The 17,616-nt window shown below is 40.1% G+C and overlaps 1 protein-coding gene across 5 annotated transcripts in view; it reads right to left on the bottom strand.

Annotated features, from left to right (window-relative positions):
• Window positions 1-9,646: 9,646 nt before the first annotated feature.
• Window positions 9,647-17,616, bottom strand: part of PHKA1 (phosphorylase kinase regulatory subunit alpha 1) — a 169,186-nt gene continuing 161,216 nt past the window's right edge. For all 5 annotated transcript variants that reach the window (XM_025277104.2, XM_025277103.2, XM_025277102.2 and 2 more), the window contains 4 exons: window positions 15,538-15,708; window positions 13,421-13,474; window positions 11,563-11,763; window positions 9,647-10,247 (listed from right to left, as the gene is read on the bottom strand). In XM_025277104.2, the coding sequence (XP_025132889.1) occupies window positions 10,074-10,247; window positions 11,563-11,763; window positions 13,421-13,474; window positions 15,538-15,708 (600 nt within the window). In that variant the 3' untranslated portion in view covers window positions 9,647-10,073. The remainder of the gene's footprint in view (window positions 10,248-11,562; window positions 11,764-13,420; window positions 13,475-15,537; window positions 15,709-17,616) is intronic.

The following is a 17,616-nucleotide window of genomic DNA, read 5'->3' on the forward strand; positions in this document are numbered from 1 at the left end:
TGTCCGTGTCCATGTAAAAGTTAACAATCCCAATAATTTACTCTGGCAAAGCTGGTACTACTTTCTCAAGAGGCTGCCTGGTATTCTGTAAATTGCTTGGTAAATTCCAATCAAGCAATGTCAAATCACTCTTTGAAAATTGATGTGGAGTAAGATACTCTAGGTGACGTTGGAAACTGTAGCTCCTCTTCCTTTCTTCCTTTTGTCTTTGCAGCTATACAAGGGTTAGGGAAATATTTTGTTTAGTGTGAGGGTTCATAAAAACTATTTTATGCTGAAGCAGTTTTAGAATTACCACCAGTATTTCCAGGTTCCTGGGGGTTCCTATTATCTGATGGAAACTAGTCAATGTCCCGGAGAAGGCAATGGCAACCCACTCCAGTACTCTTGCCTGGCAAATCCCATGGCTGGAGGAGCCTGGTGGGCTGCAGTCCATGGTGTCGCTAGGAGTCGGACACGACTGAGCGACTTCACTTTCACTTTTCACTTTCATGCATTGGAGAAGGAAATGGCAACCCACTCCAGTGTTCTTGCCTGGAGAATCCCAGGGACTGGGGAGCCTGGTGGGCTGCCATTTCTGGGGTCGCACAGAGTTGGACACGACTGAAGCGACTTAGCAGCAGCAGCAGTCAATGTCCAAGTCCCCAATTCTCATATCAACATGAACTGACATTTCTAACACCTCTCAGACAATCCAATATACTTACCTTCTTTAAGGATATTAAACATTTATCAAGTATTGTGATATACACTTGGATATATTATCTCATTTCATCCTTGCAACAGTCCTATAAAAGAGGTTGTAATACACCCATTTTACAAATGCTTAGAGAGAGAAAATAACTTAAAATTTATACACTTCCAAGTAACTATTCAAAATCACACACTTCACAAGCAGAAAAGCAGGAAATCTGGATTTTTTTCCCTCCTGCTATGTATTCTTTAGCTCAAATGTAAGCTCTTATGCTTCTTTTGTATCTTCCCATAGAAACTACTTCAAAGTTCTGCAATCATTCTACCATTCATCAAACTTTATCTGATATCAACTAAGTGTACAGTATAGCTGAGGATTCAATCTTCAGGATGAATTACAATCTGATCTCTTGTCTCAGGGATTTGCATTTTTGTAGAGATGAGACAGATACACAAGAAACCATAAGCAGTGCAGAGTCAGATAATGAATGTAGGATGCTTAGGTTATTTAATTAATAAGCATTAAGTACTTAAAAACTGGTGCTTAATAAATGGCAAACTAGGGTTCTTACTCAGTGGCATCTGAGAGGGTCCTAGAGAATAGATGGGATTTTACTTGGTGAAGAAGGGAGCCAGGGGAGGGGCAGGCTGACTAGAATCAACAGCATATGCAAAAACAAAACGGAAAACATTTCTAAATTAGTTTAGCTGAAGGGGCTGGCTCATGAAGTGTTTTGAATACCAGGCTAAAGAAAATAAACTTCACCCTGTGGGAAATAGGGAGACATTTAAACAGAAAACTTAAAATGAAAGATTTCTATAGCAGTAGTATGTAGGGAGGGAGAAGGCAATGGCACCCCACTCCAGTACTCTTGCTTGGAAAATCCCATGGACGGAGGAGCCTGGTAGGCTGCAGTCCACGGGGTCGCTAAGAGTTGGACACAACTGAGCAACTTCACTTTCACCTTTCACTTTCATGCATTGGAGAAGGAAATGGCAACCCACTCCAGTGTTCTTGCCTGGAGAATCCCAGGGATGGCGGAGCCTGGCGGGCTGCCATCTATGGGGTCGCACAGAGTCAGACACGAATGAAGCGACTTAGTAGCAGCAGCAGTATGTAGGGAAGATTAGATATTGATTAGATATCCTACAGGCTGTGGGAGTGCTGCAATGGTTCAGATAACAAGTAACAATGATTTATGTTTTGTTTTGCTTTTTTTTGGCTGTACCATGTGACATGTGGGCTTTCATTCCCTGACTGGGGCTGAAACCTGTGCCCCCTGCAGTGGAAGGGTGGAGTCCTAACCACTGGACTGCCAGGGAACCCCTAAGTAATGATAAGCCTCGGGAAGGGTTAATGGAAACAGGGAGAAAGAAATAATGCATAGGGTAGGTTCAACAGGACTTCCTTACTACTAACTATTTGGATATTGGTGTGAGAAGCAGATGGAGGAGAGTCACTGAAAATTCTTAAAAGTGTGTATGAAGAGAATGTCATTAAATATCAATATAAGGAACAGGGAAATTAGGAGGAGAACTCAGATGCGAGGGCAGGTGCTTAACCCATTTTATTTTCCCTCATACATGAAGTGAGGTGAAGTGGCTCAGTCGTGTCTAACTCTTTGTGACCCCTTGGACTGTAGCCTACTGGGCTCCTCCGTCCATGGGATTTTCCAGGCAAGAATACTGGAGTGGGTTGCCATTTCCTTCTCCAGGGGAACTTCCCGACCCAGGGACTGAACCCAGGTCTTCCGCATTGTAGGCAGATGTTTTACCGCCTGAGCCACAAGGGAAGTCTCTACATAAGAGATAGATAAGTCTCTACACAAGCCTCCCTCATACATAAGAGATAGCTAAAGTCATAATAGTGGCTGAGATAGCCAAGGGAACATGGCTTTCTCCAGTATCTAACTGTCGTATCGTCTATCGATGTCTTAATGTCATATCTAACTTAACATTTTCAAACCAAACTCCCGATTTTCCTATCCAAGTTTTTGCCACCCCTTCTCCATCTTTCATAGCTCAGTAAAGATACCAACATCTATCCAGCTGCCTAAGTCAGAAACCTGGGAGTTATTTGTATTCCCTCCTTTTCTCTCACTCCTAAATCCAGTCTATCAACGTCCATTGGCTTTACCTTCAAGACACACCCTAACTATATCCACCTCTCCCCTCCGCGCTGCCACCATCCCAGTCCTGGCACTGTCATCTCTCACTTGGACTTCCTGCAATATCCAACTGGTTTCAACTTCCACTCTTGTTGACTTCCAGTCTATTCTTTGTCTGGACGAGCTTCATAAAACATGCAAAGCAGATTATGTTCCTTTTTGAAACCTGTCCCACACCATGATGAAAACCTTTGAGCTAAGAAGAAGAGAATAATTTGGGAAATGCTTGTTTTGGGGAGTTAGGAGAGAAAGATGCCAAAAAGGAGACAAAAATGTTGAGTGAGAACTAGTACAGTTTTACAGAAATCAAGGGATGAGAGAGTTATAAGAAGGGAGATGTAGTAACAATGTCATGTATCACAAAAGGGGGGAAAAAACCCTTTTTGCCATTAGGGGTTCACTGGTGCTCTATGAAAAATATATGAGGTAGGGAAGGAAGCCAGATAGCAAGGAGTTAATGAGTGAAGCCAATGCGGTCAAGTGTAGCTTCCTTTTAGAAGAATTTTGACTGTGAAAGGAAGGAATTAGTATTTCAACCTAGGGACATATCAGACCCTAGTATATTTTTTTAGGGTAAGAGAGAAATGTACATGTTTACACAGAGAAAGGAGTCTATGGAACTGTAGGAGTTGACTAAAAGGTGAGATCATGACAGGTTGGCAGTACAAGAAGGAAATGGAACTTGTCTAGTGCTTTTATGGGTAGGAAGTGGAAGGATGATGGCAGAATGCTGCTGCTGCTACTGCTGCTGCTGCTGCTAAGTCGCTTCAGTCGTGTCCGACTCTGTGCGACCCCACAGATGGCAGCCCACCAGGCTCCGCTGTCCCTGGGATTTTCCAGGCAAGAACACTGGAGTGGGTTGCCATTTCCTTCTCCAATGCAGGAAAGTGAAAAGTGAAAGGGAAGTCGCTCAGTAAGTGTCTGACTTTTCGTGACCCCATGGACTACAGCCTACCAGGCTCCTCCGTCCATGGGATTTTCCAGGCAAGGGTACTGGAGTGGGTTGCCATTGCTTTCTCTGATGGCAGAATACAGACTGGCTAAGTGAAAATCTAAAATCTGGACTCTATTTGAGGTGAAAATGGATTGTTCCATGTGTTCTTTAAGTTCTAGCAACAGATAGCTGAACACTTCAGCAAGGGGGAGCATTGCTTCTAAACTGGAAACAGTATCCTTGTTTGGCATACAATGTTGCAAGATGGAAAAAGATAAATTGTTGCTTGGGGATCTGAAACTGGTAGCATATTCCTGCAGCAAATCCCACAGGGAGGCTACACCCTTATTCATGATTAGGATAGAGCACAAATCATGCCACAGGTTCCAACCTCAACTTTCCACATGCTTAACACTTCTATGATCCTTAAGAAGAAAACCTTTTCCAAAGCACCAGATTTGCAGTCGGAGGACTTGAAGTCAGAGGAAATAGGTTGAATCTTGGCCCCACAGTTAACTTAGTGTGGTGACCCTGGATAAGTTCCTTGACTCCCTTTTCTTAGGCATTTTTGCTAAAGGTAGTTTTTGAACTAGCAAGGTCATGATAGGCTGTGCCGCTTCTTTTGATGATCTCTGCCTTTACTTGCCGGCAGAAGCAGGGAGAAGGGAAAGCAAATACATTAAGAAGTTACTACCCCTCTAGCCAACCTCTTTGTGCATTTTATCATATGCCCACTGATGCCTCAACTGTACTGAACCAAATGACCCTAGTTTTCACACTATTTCCTCATGTCTTTTCCTTGGAAAGGGTCATTGTTGAGAATGCGAATTCTAGAGTCAGACTGCTTGGGCTTAGATCCCAGTTCTACCACTTCCTGGCTGCTTGATCTTCAACAACTTGCTTATAATGCTCAGTGCCTCAGTTCCATCATATGTAAGATGGGGATGACAACAATTTCTATCTTACATGGTAATTATGAAGGCAGAATAAGATGGTTCATGCCAATAGAGATGCAGACATAGAGAGCAGACTCATGGACACAGTGGGTGAAGGAGAGTGTAGGGCAAATTGAGAGAATAGCATTGAAACATATTACATTACCATATGTAAAATAGATACCTAGTGGGAAGTTGCTGTAGAACACAGAGAGCTCAACCTGGTACTCTGTGACAACCTAGAGGGGTGGGATAGAGGGGTGGGAAGGAGGTTCAAGTGGGAGGGGAAATATGTATAATTATGGCTGATTCGCATGGTTGTACAGCAGAAACCAATACAACATTGTAAAGCAATTGCTCTCCAATTAAAAAAAAGATGGTCCATGCCAAATGTCTGTATAACAATGTCTGGCATTTGGTAAGCACTCAAATATTGATTATTATTTGCTTTAACAGCTATTATGCCAAATATTCCTTAATTTGGGGGAAGTCTCCACCCCACTGTTATCTTTACCCACATACCACTATTGCATGAGAACTATTACTAGTTTGAGACAGGTCTTTGGCCTTTAGGCCTAGCCTTAAGAGAAATCAGACTTCTGCTAAATATAGGGTGACCATACCATCCAATGGAGAAGGCAATGGCACCCCCTCCAGTACTCTTGCCTGGAAAATCCCATGGGCAGAGGAGCCTGGTGGGCTGCAGTCCATGGGGTCGCTAAGAGTTGGACACAACTGAGCGACTTCACTTTCACTTTTCACTTACATGCATTGGAGAAGAAAATGGCAACCCACTCCAGTGTTCTTGCCTGGAGAATCCCAGGGATGGTGGAGCCTGGTGGGCTGCCGTCTATGGGGTCGCACAGGGTTGGACACAGCAGCAGCAGCATACCATCCAAACTGGGACACTTTCAATGACAGAGAGTGCTATTAATAATTATACCAGGGCAACAGGCATAAATGGGGACTGTCCTGAGCAAACCAAGGCCTAAGGCCACTTGAGTTTAATAAGAAATGAATACTAAATATGGAAAAACACTTTATTTATCTCCATTGCATTAGTACAGGTACTAGGTATTTGGTAAGTATAAAAAGGATTTTTTAAGAGTAATAACTTTTGACCCATCAGCTGCATAAAATTCTCAGAATGTAGTATTATCTAACTAACCAGGATGGGACTGCAGAGACAGTTCATCCTTGCTGGATAAACCCTCTCTTGTTATACAAAAGGCTAATGAGTAGCTGAAACAAGATTCTGCCGAATATTCATAACATTTAGGAGAGCGAACAGTTTTTAGGTATCTTCTAGTAGTGCAGGCTCACCACCTGCACACAAATGTAATGCTGAGCAAAAATTAGCCTTATTCATTCATTAGAACAGGTTCCCTGATGATATCAATAAGCTAGTTTAAATTTAGTGAGCGTAGTTTAAGTAGCTGTGCATGTGAATAATAAAACTGCATTTCTTTACATATATTACATATTATATAATTTATAATATGGTTTATGTATTAATATTATCCTATTTTGACCCAATTAATGAGCTTTGACTGTACTGCATACCTAGAGTATGTAAAATAGAGCCATGAAATAAACCCCAATCACAGAAACACATGAGGCTTTGCACATTGGCACCAGACATAATTTAATTGGAAATTCTAATTTTTTATTCTATTTTCAAAATGTAAGTGCTTTAAAAAAAGTCGAATGTGTTTTTTAGTGTTGCATACTTAAAAATGAACAAAATATGAATCAAGTTTTCTAAACAGTTGCTTTAAAAGTGAAGTAGCTCTGTATGGGAGGCATAGTGATAGATAACCTCATAAACCCAGAGAAATATAGCCATCATGTCAGTTCAGGTAAATTTGTGTGGGAGCTAGTGTTGACGCTCAAATGTGCCACTTCAGATGTACTCCCCATGGCTGGGGTACACTTGCAGCCAGTGAAAAGATAAAGAGTTTCAGCTCAGTTGCTCAGTCGTGTCCGACTCTTTGCGACTCCATGGACTGCAGCCCGACGGGCCTCCTTGTTCATCACTAGCTCCTGGAGTTCACTCAAACTCATGTCCATTGAGTCGGTGATGCCATCCAACCATCTCACCCCTTCTCCCGCTTTCAGTCTTTCCCAGCATCAGGGGCTTTTCAAATGGGTCAGTTCTTCCCATCAGGTGGCCAAAGTATTAGAGTTTCAGCTTCAACATCAGTCCTTCCAATGAATATTCAGGACTGATTTCCCTTAGGATGGACTGGTTGGATCTCCTTGCAGTCCAAGGGACTCTCAAGAGTCTTCTCCAACACCACAGTTCAAAACCATCAATTCTTTGGTGGTCAACTTTCTTTATAGTCCAACTCTCACATCCATACATGACCACTGGAAAAACCTTAGCCTTGACTAGACGGACCTTTGTTGACAAAGTAATGTCTCTGTTTTTTAATATGCTGTGTAGGTTGGTCATAACTTTTCTTCCAAGGAGTAAGCATCTTTTAATTTCATGGTTGCAGTCACCATCTGCAGTGATTTTGGAGCCCCCCAAAATAAAGTCTGTCACTGTTTCCACTGTTTCCCCATGTATTTGCCATGAAGTGATGGGACGTGATGCCACAATCTTAGTTTTCTGAATGTTGATCTTTAAGCCAACTTTTTCGTTCTCCTCTTTCACTTTCATCAAGAAGCTCTTTAGTTCTTCTTCACTTTCTGCCATAAGCGTAGTGTCATCTGCATATCTGAGATTATTGATATTTCTCCCGGCAATCTTGATTCCAGCTTGTGTTTCTTCCAGCCCAGCGTTTCTCATGATGTACTCTGCATAGAAGTTAAATAAGCAGGGTGACAATATACAGCCTTGACATATTCCTTTTTGGAACCAGTCTGTGGCTTCCTGATCTGCATACAGATTTCTTAACAGGCAGGTCAGGTGGTCTGGTATTTCCATCTCTTTCAGAATTTTCCACAGTTTGTGGTGATCCACACAGTCAAAGGCTTTGGCATAGTCAATAAAGCAGAAATAGATGTTTTTCTGGAACTCTCTTGCTTTTTTGATAATCCAACGGATGTTGGCAATTTGATCTCTGGTTCTTCTGCCTTTTCTATAACCAGCTTGAACATCTGAAAGTTCACAGTTCACGTACTATTGAAGCCTGGCTTGGAGAATTTTGAGCATTACTTTACTAGCATGTGAGATGAGTGCAATTGTGCGGTAGTTTGAGCATTCTTTGGCATTGCTAAAAGTATAGTTTCAGAACAGGGTGTAAATTTTCTTTATATGTGACCAGAAAATTGTGTAATCAGAAATATACTTACCATGTGTTTCCATTTCCTATAAGAGAAATACTGAAAATGTTGGACATCCTTTCTTTGTTTCCACTATCTGTTTTACTATCACCCTACTATGTCCATTTATTCATGTGTACTCATAATATTGTCACTGGTAATGTTACAATTACTTAGAGAGCCCACCATCCCCATTCTTGGAGAAAAACCTGAAAAAATCTGACGGAAAATAGAGGATTGAAGTAGGAAGTTATCTGAATGCAAATAGGGAAATTAGTAGAGTCTTTACAGGAGAAGGAAAATGCTATGGACTGAATGTCTGCATCCCTTCAAAATTCCTATCTTGAAGCCTCAGTCCCCCCATGTGATGGTATTTGGAGGTGGGAGCCTTTGGGAGGTAATCAGGTAGAGTCTGCATGGCAGGCCTGGTGCCCTTATAAAAAGAGGAAGAGACCAGAGCTTAGTCTCTCTGTGCCATGTGAAGATACAGCAAGAAGGCCCAGAAAGAGGGCACTCCCCAGACACTGAATCTGCTGGTACTTTGGTCTTGAACCTCTCAGCCCTCAGAACCATCAGAAGTAAATGTTTGTTATTTAAGCCACCCTATCTATGGTATTTTGTTATAGTAGCCTTGAACTAAAACAGAAAGCTAGGAGAAACATTCTTCAATGGCTACCTAAATGTGAGACTAAGGAAGAGGACTCAAGGAGTCCTCCATTATCTTTTGTGTGTCAGCCTGAGACCACAGTCACATACCTCTCCCACACACAGCACTCATATTTATATACTTACACAGTTTGTCAAACATGGATAAAGATATTAATAGATATACAGACATATCAAAACTACTTACATTCAGAAAAAGCTCCCATGTATGCTTAGACATACATACAAATGCAGGTGTTTTCAAGAGACAGATATATGCCCACAGATATCAAGATATACATAGATGTGAACAATAGAACCAGAGAGTAAAAATGCAAGTGAATGAGTTTAAAAGCATATAGGAGGTCAGGGAGTTGGAGGGGGTGGATGCTGTAGGAAGTGAGTATGTGAGTGAGACAAAGACCAGGTGAGCACAGAGAAAGAGTACTCAGTAAAGCAGCTATAGATTGGACTGCTGGATCCCTGTTCACCAAAAATAGAGGCTTCAATTATTCTCTGTGTTGTGTGCTAGCCCACTCTTCAAAGGCATGGATTAGTGTACAAGGCTTTCTTCAAGACACTAACCCATCTGATTCCTTCTCCATTCCCTAGGTGTAAGACTCTATCCAGACATCGTCTCTTCTTCCACTCTCCTTTCTGAAATTGGGCCCCCGGCTCCATTTCTCTGGGTTATTCTGCATTTTCTGCTACACATACATCTTTGAGTACCAGCAATCTTTTTTAAATGTGATTTTAAGTGTTAATACTGAAATTCTTAAATACACACAGTAAACTTGCAATTTCTCAATATTTCACCAAAAGGAGAATAAGAATTATGTATATATAGATACAGAGAAGGCAAAAGCAGAGGCTAAGTCTGCATAGAAAGGAATTCATCATTCAGCATGAGGCAGCATGTGAGTGAAGAAGAAAATTATGATCTGGTACTCTTTTCCCAAGAAAAGGCACTTAGAATAGATAATTTCCAACTTATAGGAGCATAAAATCCAACAACTGAGAGTTTATTCACTTGAAATAATGTCCCAATGCACCCACCACTCATTTACACAATGAAACTACACATAAGAAAAATCAAACTTCAGGAATAAGTTATTATTAACATCTGCTCCCCAAACAGGAGTTAGAAAACTAAGTTTTTAACAGATCTAGAGAATAAAAACACACACTTTTATGAACCATGAAAGAATGAAGGCTTGCAATGAAGAGCCTGGGTGAGCAGATGCCTCCAAGCAAGGGTTCACATCTTCTAAAGCAGTTATTTTATCAGAAAAATTTGCTCTTCTTGGGAGGGATGGGTTGGCAAGGGACAGGGTGGGAGTGATCAGGTCATCATATTTCAGTTCCATGCATAATCAACGAGGCAGGAACCAGCTGTCAAAAGGCTCCCAGCAGCCAGGCCTAGAGGCCTCACTGCATGGCACAGATGCTGTGGGGCAGGAACTCCTGCACATAGGTGGCCGCTGCTTTGGAGAGGTAGGTCATGGTGCCAAACCTGCCACTGGGTGCACTGTCATACAGAAGAGTACAGATGCCAGACGCAGGATCCTTTGCCAACATGATATCATCTGCACCGAGGGTTTTCTGTTTGGTGTTTAAGGATGGGAAAACACAGGGGAAAGGAAAAATTACTAATCCTACTAATTAAAGTCCTGATTAGAATAACTCAGAGCCTCTTCCCCATCACCAACTAGTTGGATCGTAGGCTGTTTAGACAGCAAGGGATTAGGGTTATATTCAAAATGGTGGCTATGAATTTTTATACATTCATTTTTCAGTAGATCCCCAATCATATGAATTATTTTAAAAGCACTAATTGTTTAGAATTTTTGAAAGTTCAATATAATAGGTAATTAGAGTTTTGTTCATTAAGAGTCAAAAGTTAAAACTTACAAATCACCCTAGATGAACTTTGGTCTGCATCCTTCTAGTACTACTGATTCAGCATGTATTATTATTATTCTTGTTTGGCCATGCTGTGCGGGATCTTAGTTCCCCAAGCAGGGATTGAACTAGTGGCCCCTGCATTGGGAGCATGGAGTCTTAACCCCTGGACCATCAGGGAAGCCACTCAGTATGTATCATTTTATCTTGTATTTGACCATTATTTCTTTTCTTTCTAAGTCGATTTAATTCAAATGGATCACAAGCTTTCCAAGCTAGAGTCAATGTCTAAAAAGGATCACATTTTCTGATACAATAAAGAGCAGTCAGAGCATTTAAAATTAGGACTGTCTGGTGAAATCTTTGAAAAGTCCTAGAGAAGCTTTTAATTTCCTTTGCATCCCCATCCCCAGGGCCTAAAAGAATGAAACACTGATTACATGTTTTGGAAACTGTTTTATTGACAAGAGCACATGCCCTTCACTTTATGTGTTCCTACTTTTAATCTAGGAGACATCTGGAAAGCTTTTAGTAGTTTGCATTTTTTAAATGTGGTTAATTTTCTGAAGTAAGATTTAATAAGAAAAATAAGAAAATGTAGAATTAAATATTTTACTTTAGTATTTTCTTATAGGTAAGAAAGAAAAGCAAAAACAAAACAAACCTAAATCAAATCTTCTCTTTTCCTTAATAGTCCAGAAAGGATACACTACCCAATAGTTTCTTATTAAGTCCTTATCACTACAAAAAGTAGTGTGATAAAAGTAGTATGAAATATGACAAAAAGCATAAAAGCCGCCTGAGTTCCAGGCAACTTACCATCTAACACAACCACAAAACATGGTAAAAGACAGAGGTCTTCCCACAGCCTAGTTCTCAAACAGATAGAGGTCAGAGCCACTACAAAGGAGGCCTAGAAAAGAGCTATGAGGAAGATGGCACAAGAAAGTGACCTTGGCTTCTTGAAGAGTTAATATCAGACATTTCCCTTTGAGAAAACAACAGGTTTGCCTACCTGTTCTTGAAGAAACAAGTCATTGGCAATATGCACTATTTTCTCCACAGCAATGATGCTTCCAATACTATGAATTTCAATGTCTGCCATCATGGTGAGGACAAGGATGGCTTCAACCAGAAGCTGACGGTACTCTGGCTGAGGTACACGATTCAGGACAGACTCCACATGAACAGAGAATTTAATCTCGCCTGGAGTCATCTGTGATAGAAGGGGAAAAAAAAATCAGTTCTTAAGAGCCCATTGTGCTGGGAGGCATCAATTACCTATTCTGAAATGCAGAAGAAATACTGTAGCCAAGAGCACTGTTTCAGTCTCCTTTAAAGTAACTGAGTGAGTAAATAGGTTCAATCTTTCTGGAAGGCAATCTGGCGAGTATAACAAGCATCATAAAAGTGTCAGTGCCTTCTAACCCATAATTCTGCTTCTGGAAGTTCATCCTAAGGAAATAATTCAAGAGAGGATAAAAGCCCATATGCAAGAGTGTTTTACAGCAGCCTTAGTCACAAGTATAAAGCTAGAAGTAATCTAAACATGGGAACGGTTGTGTAAATAATGGCATATCATGGTATGCCATTATGCATTACTGTAGAATCATTAAAAGAATAAATAAGATGACTGTGGATAAAGGAAAAATCTAAGTAGAATCTAAAACTGTATATACATGACAGTTTGAGAATTAGGTAAAATATTTATGTACTATTATATTAAAAAAGGCATGAAGAAATATAAAGTTATTTTAGGGTGAAATGGATTAACAAATAATTTTTGGTAAAACTGTATTAAGCATACACTGTAGGATGGCAATGTAGATTCAGAGTCTAAAGGACTCAAGCTCTGCCTTTGTCACCTGGGAAGCCCCAGTTCTATGACCTTGGAGAATTTACTTTTCTAAATTTATATGCTTGTCTGTGAACTAGGAACTACAATCCCTTTCTTAGGATCTCACATAGTTGTGCTGAAGATCAAATTAAAGACTGTATAAAGGTGTTTCGAAGACTCATAAAAGGTACATTCAGGTATGTATTAGTATTAATTTGTTAACATTTTAATCTTGCTTAAAGGCAGAGAGAAGATCAAGAAAGGACACAGTGTTCTTTACTAGAGAAAAAGCCTCTAGGCAGGAGTGGAGCCCTGAAGCACAGCATTAGCTTTCTGTACCCAGCCCTCCAGTCATGATCTACAATTCCAGAGTGTGGATTGTAGCAGAAAATCTGGTCATACTAATTCGAGCTCATTTGTTGATTTTATTTAAAAGCTATTTCTTCATAATTTTAGTCTGATTGGGCAAAAAGCAAAATATGAAAGCACCTTCTAATCTATGTCTGTGGTTTATGGCAATGTTTTCCAACCAGGATCATATATCAGCATTATTCTAAGGATTGTTTAAAGTAAGGTGCTCATGTTCCATCCCTGGAGAGCTGGAGATAGGAGTTTGGGTTACTGTGATATATAGTTAGAGCTAAGGACCACTGGTTTATGATCACTGGTTTATAGTTTACAAGCATCTTATTAGAGAAAGGTAGGGATGAGCAGAATGGGGGCATGAGAAGTCATTCATTCATTCTTAGATTCATTCTCATCTGCCATTTCCAACTCTGGCAATATTCACATAAATCAGTCTAACTTAATCAACCGTTAAAAGAAGCTGGCTTTATATAATTAATGTAATACATAATTATTCTCTAATATTCCCATTCTATTAAAAAAAAAAAAACAACATTCTCTCCTTTCTTCCAATGCATTTCTTGTTCAGTTGATTTATGAAAGCACAGATTTGTTATTTTGAAAAGTGATCACTGAAATACTTTAGCCAGACAAGCTATCAATCACATAAATGTGAAAGACAGAATCTTACCTCTCTAGTGGTTGAAGAAGGAAGAACAAAACCTTCCACAGAAAGTCCGTGACACTGCAAAACAGCAAAAACCTGTCACCAAGGATATGCTGACAACTATAAGACTGTAAGGAGACACTTAGATGCTGAGTAATCACAGGCCAGTGAAAGGCCCTGCAGCCCACATGTTTTTGCCAAGGGGTTGCGATTGAATGTGTGGCAAGAAGCAGGGTTGGACTTAAGGGTACTCAAGGTTCATCCTCTACTTAGGGGAGTAAAAGGCTCAGGAGGATCTACCTATTGGATAGCCTAGTCCTAAAAATTCAGACTATCTAGGAGGATACCATGGTAGGTTCCTGAGCCATCATAACCAGACTTCAGAAAGATTTTTTAGGCTAAAGAGAAAAACTAAATATATGCATGTACTGGATATGCATAATTACTACATTTTCTAGTTAAGCACCCCCCATCAGCACTCCTGATCCCCTCACCCTGCTCTACTTGCTCTACAGTACCTGTCATCATTTAACATTCTGTATAATTTATGTGTTTTATTTATTGTTTGTCTCTCTCTAGTAGACTATAAATTCTACACAGGACAGAGACTGTTGTCTGTTTTGTTTTCTGTTGTATGCCTGTGAGCACCTAGGACATTGCTTAGTGCACAGTAGATGCTCAAGAAATGCTATATGAATGAATTATGGTCTATACCCCTCTCACCATCAATTCAGTTATTAAAAAGCAATGGGAATTAATGACTTGCCATTTTATATTTTAAAGAAATCTAAAACATCATATTTTAAACCACAGATAAATATTCCAATCCAACAGGTTTATCAACTCTACCAGACACTCCCATCCCATGTTTCATATGCCAAATAACAATCCTTATACAGAGAATTACCAGCCTTGAAACATATGTGCAGAGTGATTATATTACATTCATACTCTGAAAGGAATGGAATGAAAAATACAGAGGGCATTTGTTTTTCCTCTTTATATTAGGAGTTTAAGTTCGTGTTTTGATTCTGCCACAAAATACCCAATTTTCCCAGTTAGATTTGAATGTTCCTTCCCTTGTATTCTCACAGCCTTCTGGGTTTATACTTCTATCATAACACTTTTGGACTTTCATTATAGCTGCTATGCATAAAGATGGTATCTGGGTAGAAAAGCACCTAGTACCTGTACTCTGTGAAACTGAATTTCCACAAGCCAGGTATAAATGGAAAGATAAAGCACATATCTGTTAACACTGTGCTATCGTTGTTTTATGGAAGGAAAACAGCTGATAGGAACTTTTTGAAAGGAAGATTACCAGAGCTGATAGCTTAAGGAATCTATTTTCACTTTTCCAAAGGATCACCTGATTCTGTCCCTGGAAGAACATCAGTGTGCAAAAGGGAGAAACATCCTGGTTGAAGTGTTCTTCAGGTCATTACCAAGGGCAATGAAGCAAAAAATAGCACCTATGAGACTATGAATGAGACCCATGAATGAGAATTACAGTCTTCTTGGTCTTACAAATCTGTCACAATCATAATGGTGTGATGTCTCCTGGAATGTCTTTGGCAAACTAGGCCTTTGACAGAAAAACAAAAATTGGTTACACCAGTAGAGTCTTTGGACTATTGGCATCACTATGACTGCATTTATTTAGTAGTTTTCATCCAAGAAAGAATATAGGTAAGAGTTTCTCATAAAACTTCCCATATGCCACCTTTGTTTTACTACAGTAACATTTGGTTATTAACAGCACATTGTTACAATAACATTTCTACTCCGCAAGAGCTACAAAGAAAGTGTCCTTATCACTGCATTCATTTGATTGGCAGTAAGTGTATCACAATGTTTCACAATGTCCAACTATGGCCAAAAAGATGAGCAGTGATGTTTCTGAAATGTCTTTATAAACACCACAATGGCAACAGTAATGGAGAGAGACTAAATTATCAATAATATCAAAATAACAGATCAACTATTTCATTTTAATGTTTTCTTCTAGGTTTTATCCATAAGAGCATATGCCTTTTATATAACTGAAATGATATCACAGTCATGTCATATCTCAGACAAGAAGACTGATAATTTCATGAGGGGGGTAAAATAAAGAGACACCTATGGTGTATTATGCTTACCTTCTGCAAAACTTTCCATACTTTTTGATAAAATCCAACTGGGACTCTGTTCAATGCGCCATCCAGCCTTCTTCGGCGTTGCCATTGACCTTGACGACTATCTTTAGATGTCTGTTGACCAAATGCACTAGAGAAGGACCCACTACTTGGACTCATAGAGGTTCCAGGTGGCTTGGGAGAAAAGCAGAGAAAAGAACATAAATCAAAAGTCACCTCTGTTTTTATGACTAATATATAATAGCACAATGAATAACAAACACACTCAGCAGAATTATAAACCACAAATTTAAGTGTAACAGCCAAGACACAGAGGTTATAGTGAAGCTAGCAGACTTATGAGTAGCTAGCAGCAATGTTGGAGAAGGAAATGGCGACCCACTCCAGTGTTCTTGCCCGGAGAATCCCAGGGACTGGGGAGCCTGGTGGGCTGCCGTCTATGGGGTCACACAGAGTCAGACACGACTGAAGTGACTTAGCGGTTAGCAGCAGCAATGTAAACAGATACAATCCTTTTAGAAACCATCTAGTGATACATAAGAAGAGCCATAAAAATACTGATGACATGGGAGGTTCTTCACTCTTTTTCCAAGGTTATTTCTGTTAAACTTTTAACTGGTCTATGGCTTAGTTTGTTGCTCTCATAGGCTATAACACAAGCTTCAATTTAAAAGAATTGAAATAAGACACAGAGTATGGTATCTTACTACAATGAAATTAAATTAGAAATCAGTAGCAAAAGGAAATTTGGAAAATTTACAAATATGTGGAAATTAGACAACATATCCCTAAATAACCAGTGGGGTAAGAAAGAAAATGCAAGGAAAATTAGAAAACACTTTAAGATGAATGAAATTGAAAACAACATACTAAAACTTATGGGATGCAACTACAGAGAATTTTATTTTATAAATGTTTGTACTAAAAAAGAAGAAATATCTCAAATTAATAACTAAACCTTCTACCTTAAGACAATGTAAAAAAGAAGAAATGAAGAGCAAACTAAAATGAAAGCAAGAAGAAGAAAAAAATAACATTATAACAGAAAGAAAAATAAAATAGAAAACAAAAATAACTGAGGAAAAGCCAATGAAAACAAAGTTTGTTTCTTTGAAAATCAACATCAACAAAATTGAAAAAGATTTATCTAGACATACCAAAAAAGGGAAATGTATTAAAATTAGGATAGAAAACAAGGACTCACTTCCAGCCTTAAAGAAAGGATTATAAGGATACACCATTGGTAGCCATGGTGCCAATATGGCAGTGTAGAAGGATGTGAGCTCATCTTCTCCTGTGAGAACTCCAAACTTGCAACTAACCACTGAACAACCATCAACAGGAGAATGTTGGATCCCACCAAAAAAAAAAAAAAAAAAAATTCCGCATGCTCAAGGGCAAAGGAGAAACCCCAGCAAAACAGTAGGAGGAGTGAAATTGCATTTAGACTCAAACCTGATACTGGCCAGAGATGCTCGGAGGGCTCAAACCAAACCTTGTGCACACCAGGACCCAGGTACCCCACAGAGACTGAGCCAGACCTGCCTTTGAGTGTTTAGGTGTCTCCTGCAGAGGCACAGATTATCAGTGGCCTGCTGCGGGGACAGGGGCTCTGGCTGCAGAAAACCTGGGGGGCACAGGGTGTGAACCCCACACAGAGCCACCAAGCAGACAACCCACAAACTGGAGAACAATTATACCAAAGAAGGTCTCGCACTGTTGCAAGATTCTAGGGCCCACAGCAGATTTCCCAACCTGGGGATCCAGCAAAGGGACTGAGAACCCACAGGGAATTTGACTTTGAAGGCCAGTGGTATTTCATTACAGAACTTCCACAGGACTGGGGGAAAACGCCCTAGGAGGGCACACACAAAACCTTGTGTGCACTATGACCCAGGAGAAAGGAGCAGTGACCCCACAAGAAACTGAGCCAGACTTGCTGTGAGTGTCCAGGAGTCTCCAGAGGAGGCATGGGTCGACAGTGGCTGCCGTGGGGTCAGGGGCACTGAATACAACCGTCTTGGCATAAGCCCCTTTGAAGGAGTTCACCATTATTGCCATTACCCTTACTATAGGTATGCC

This window comes from Bubalus bubalis, chromosome X, assembly GCF_019923935.1.
Source record: "Bubalus bubalis isolate 160015118507 breed Murrah chromosome X, NDDB_SH_1, whole genome shotgun sequence".
Taxonomy (NCBI): domain Eukaryota; kingdom Metazoa; phylum Chordata; class Mammalia; order Artiodactyla; family Bovidae; genus Bubalus; species Bubalus bubalis.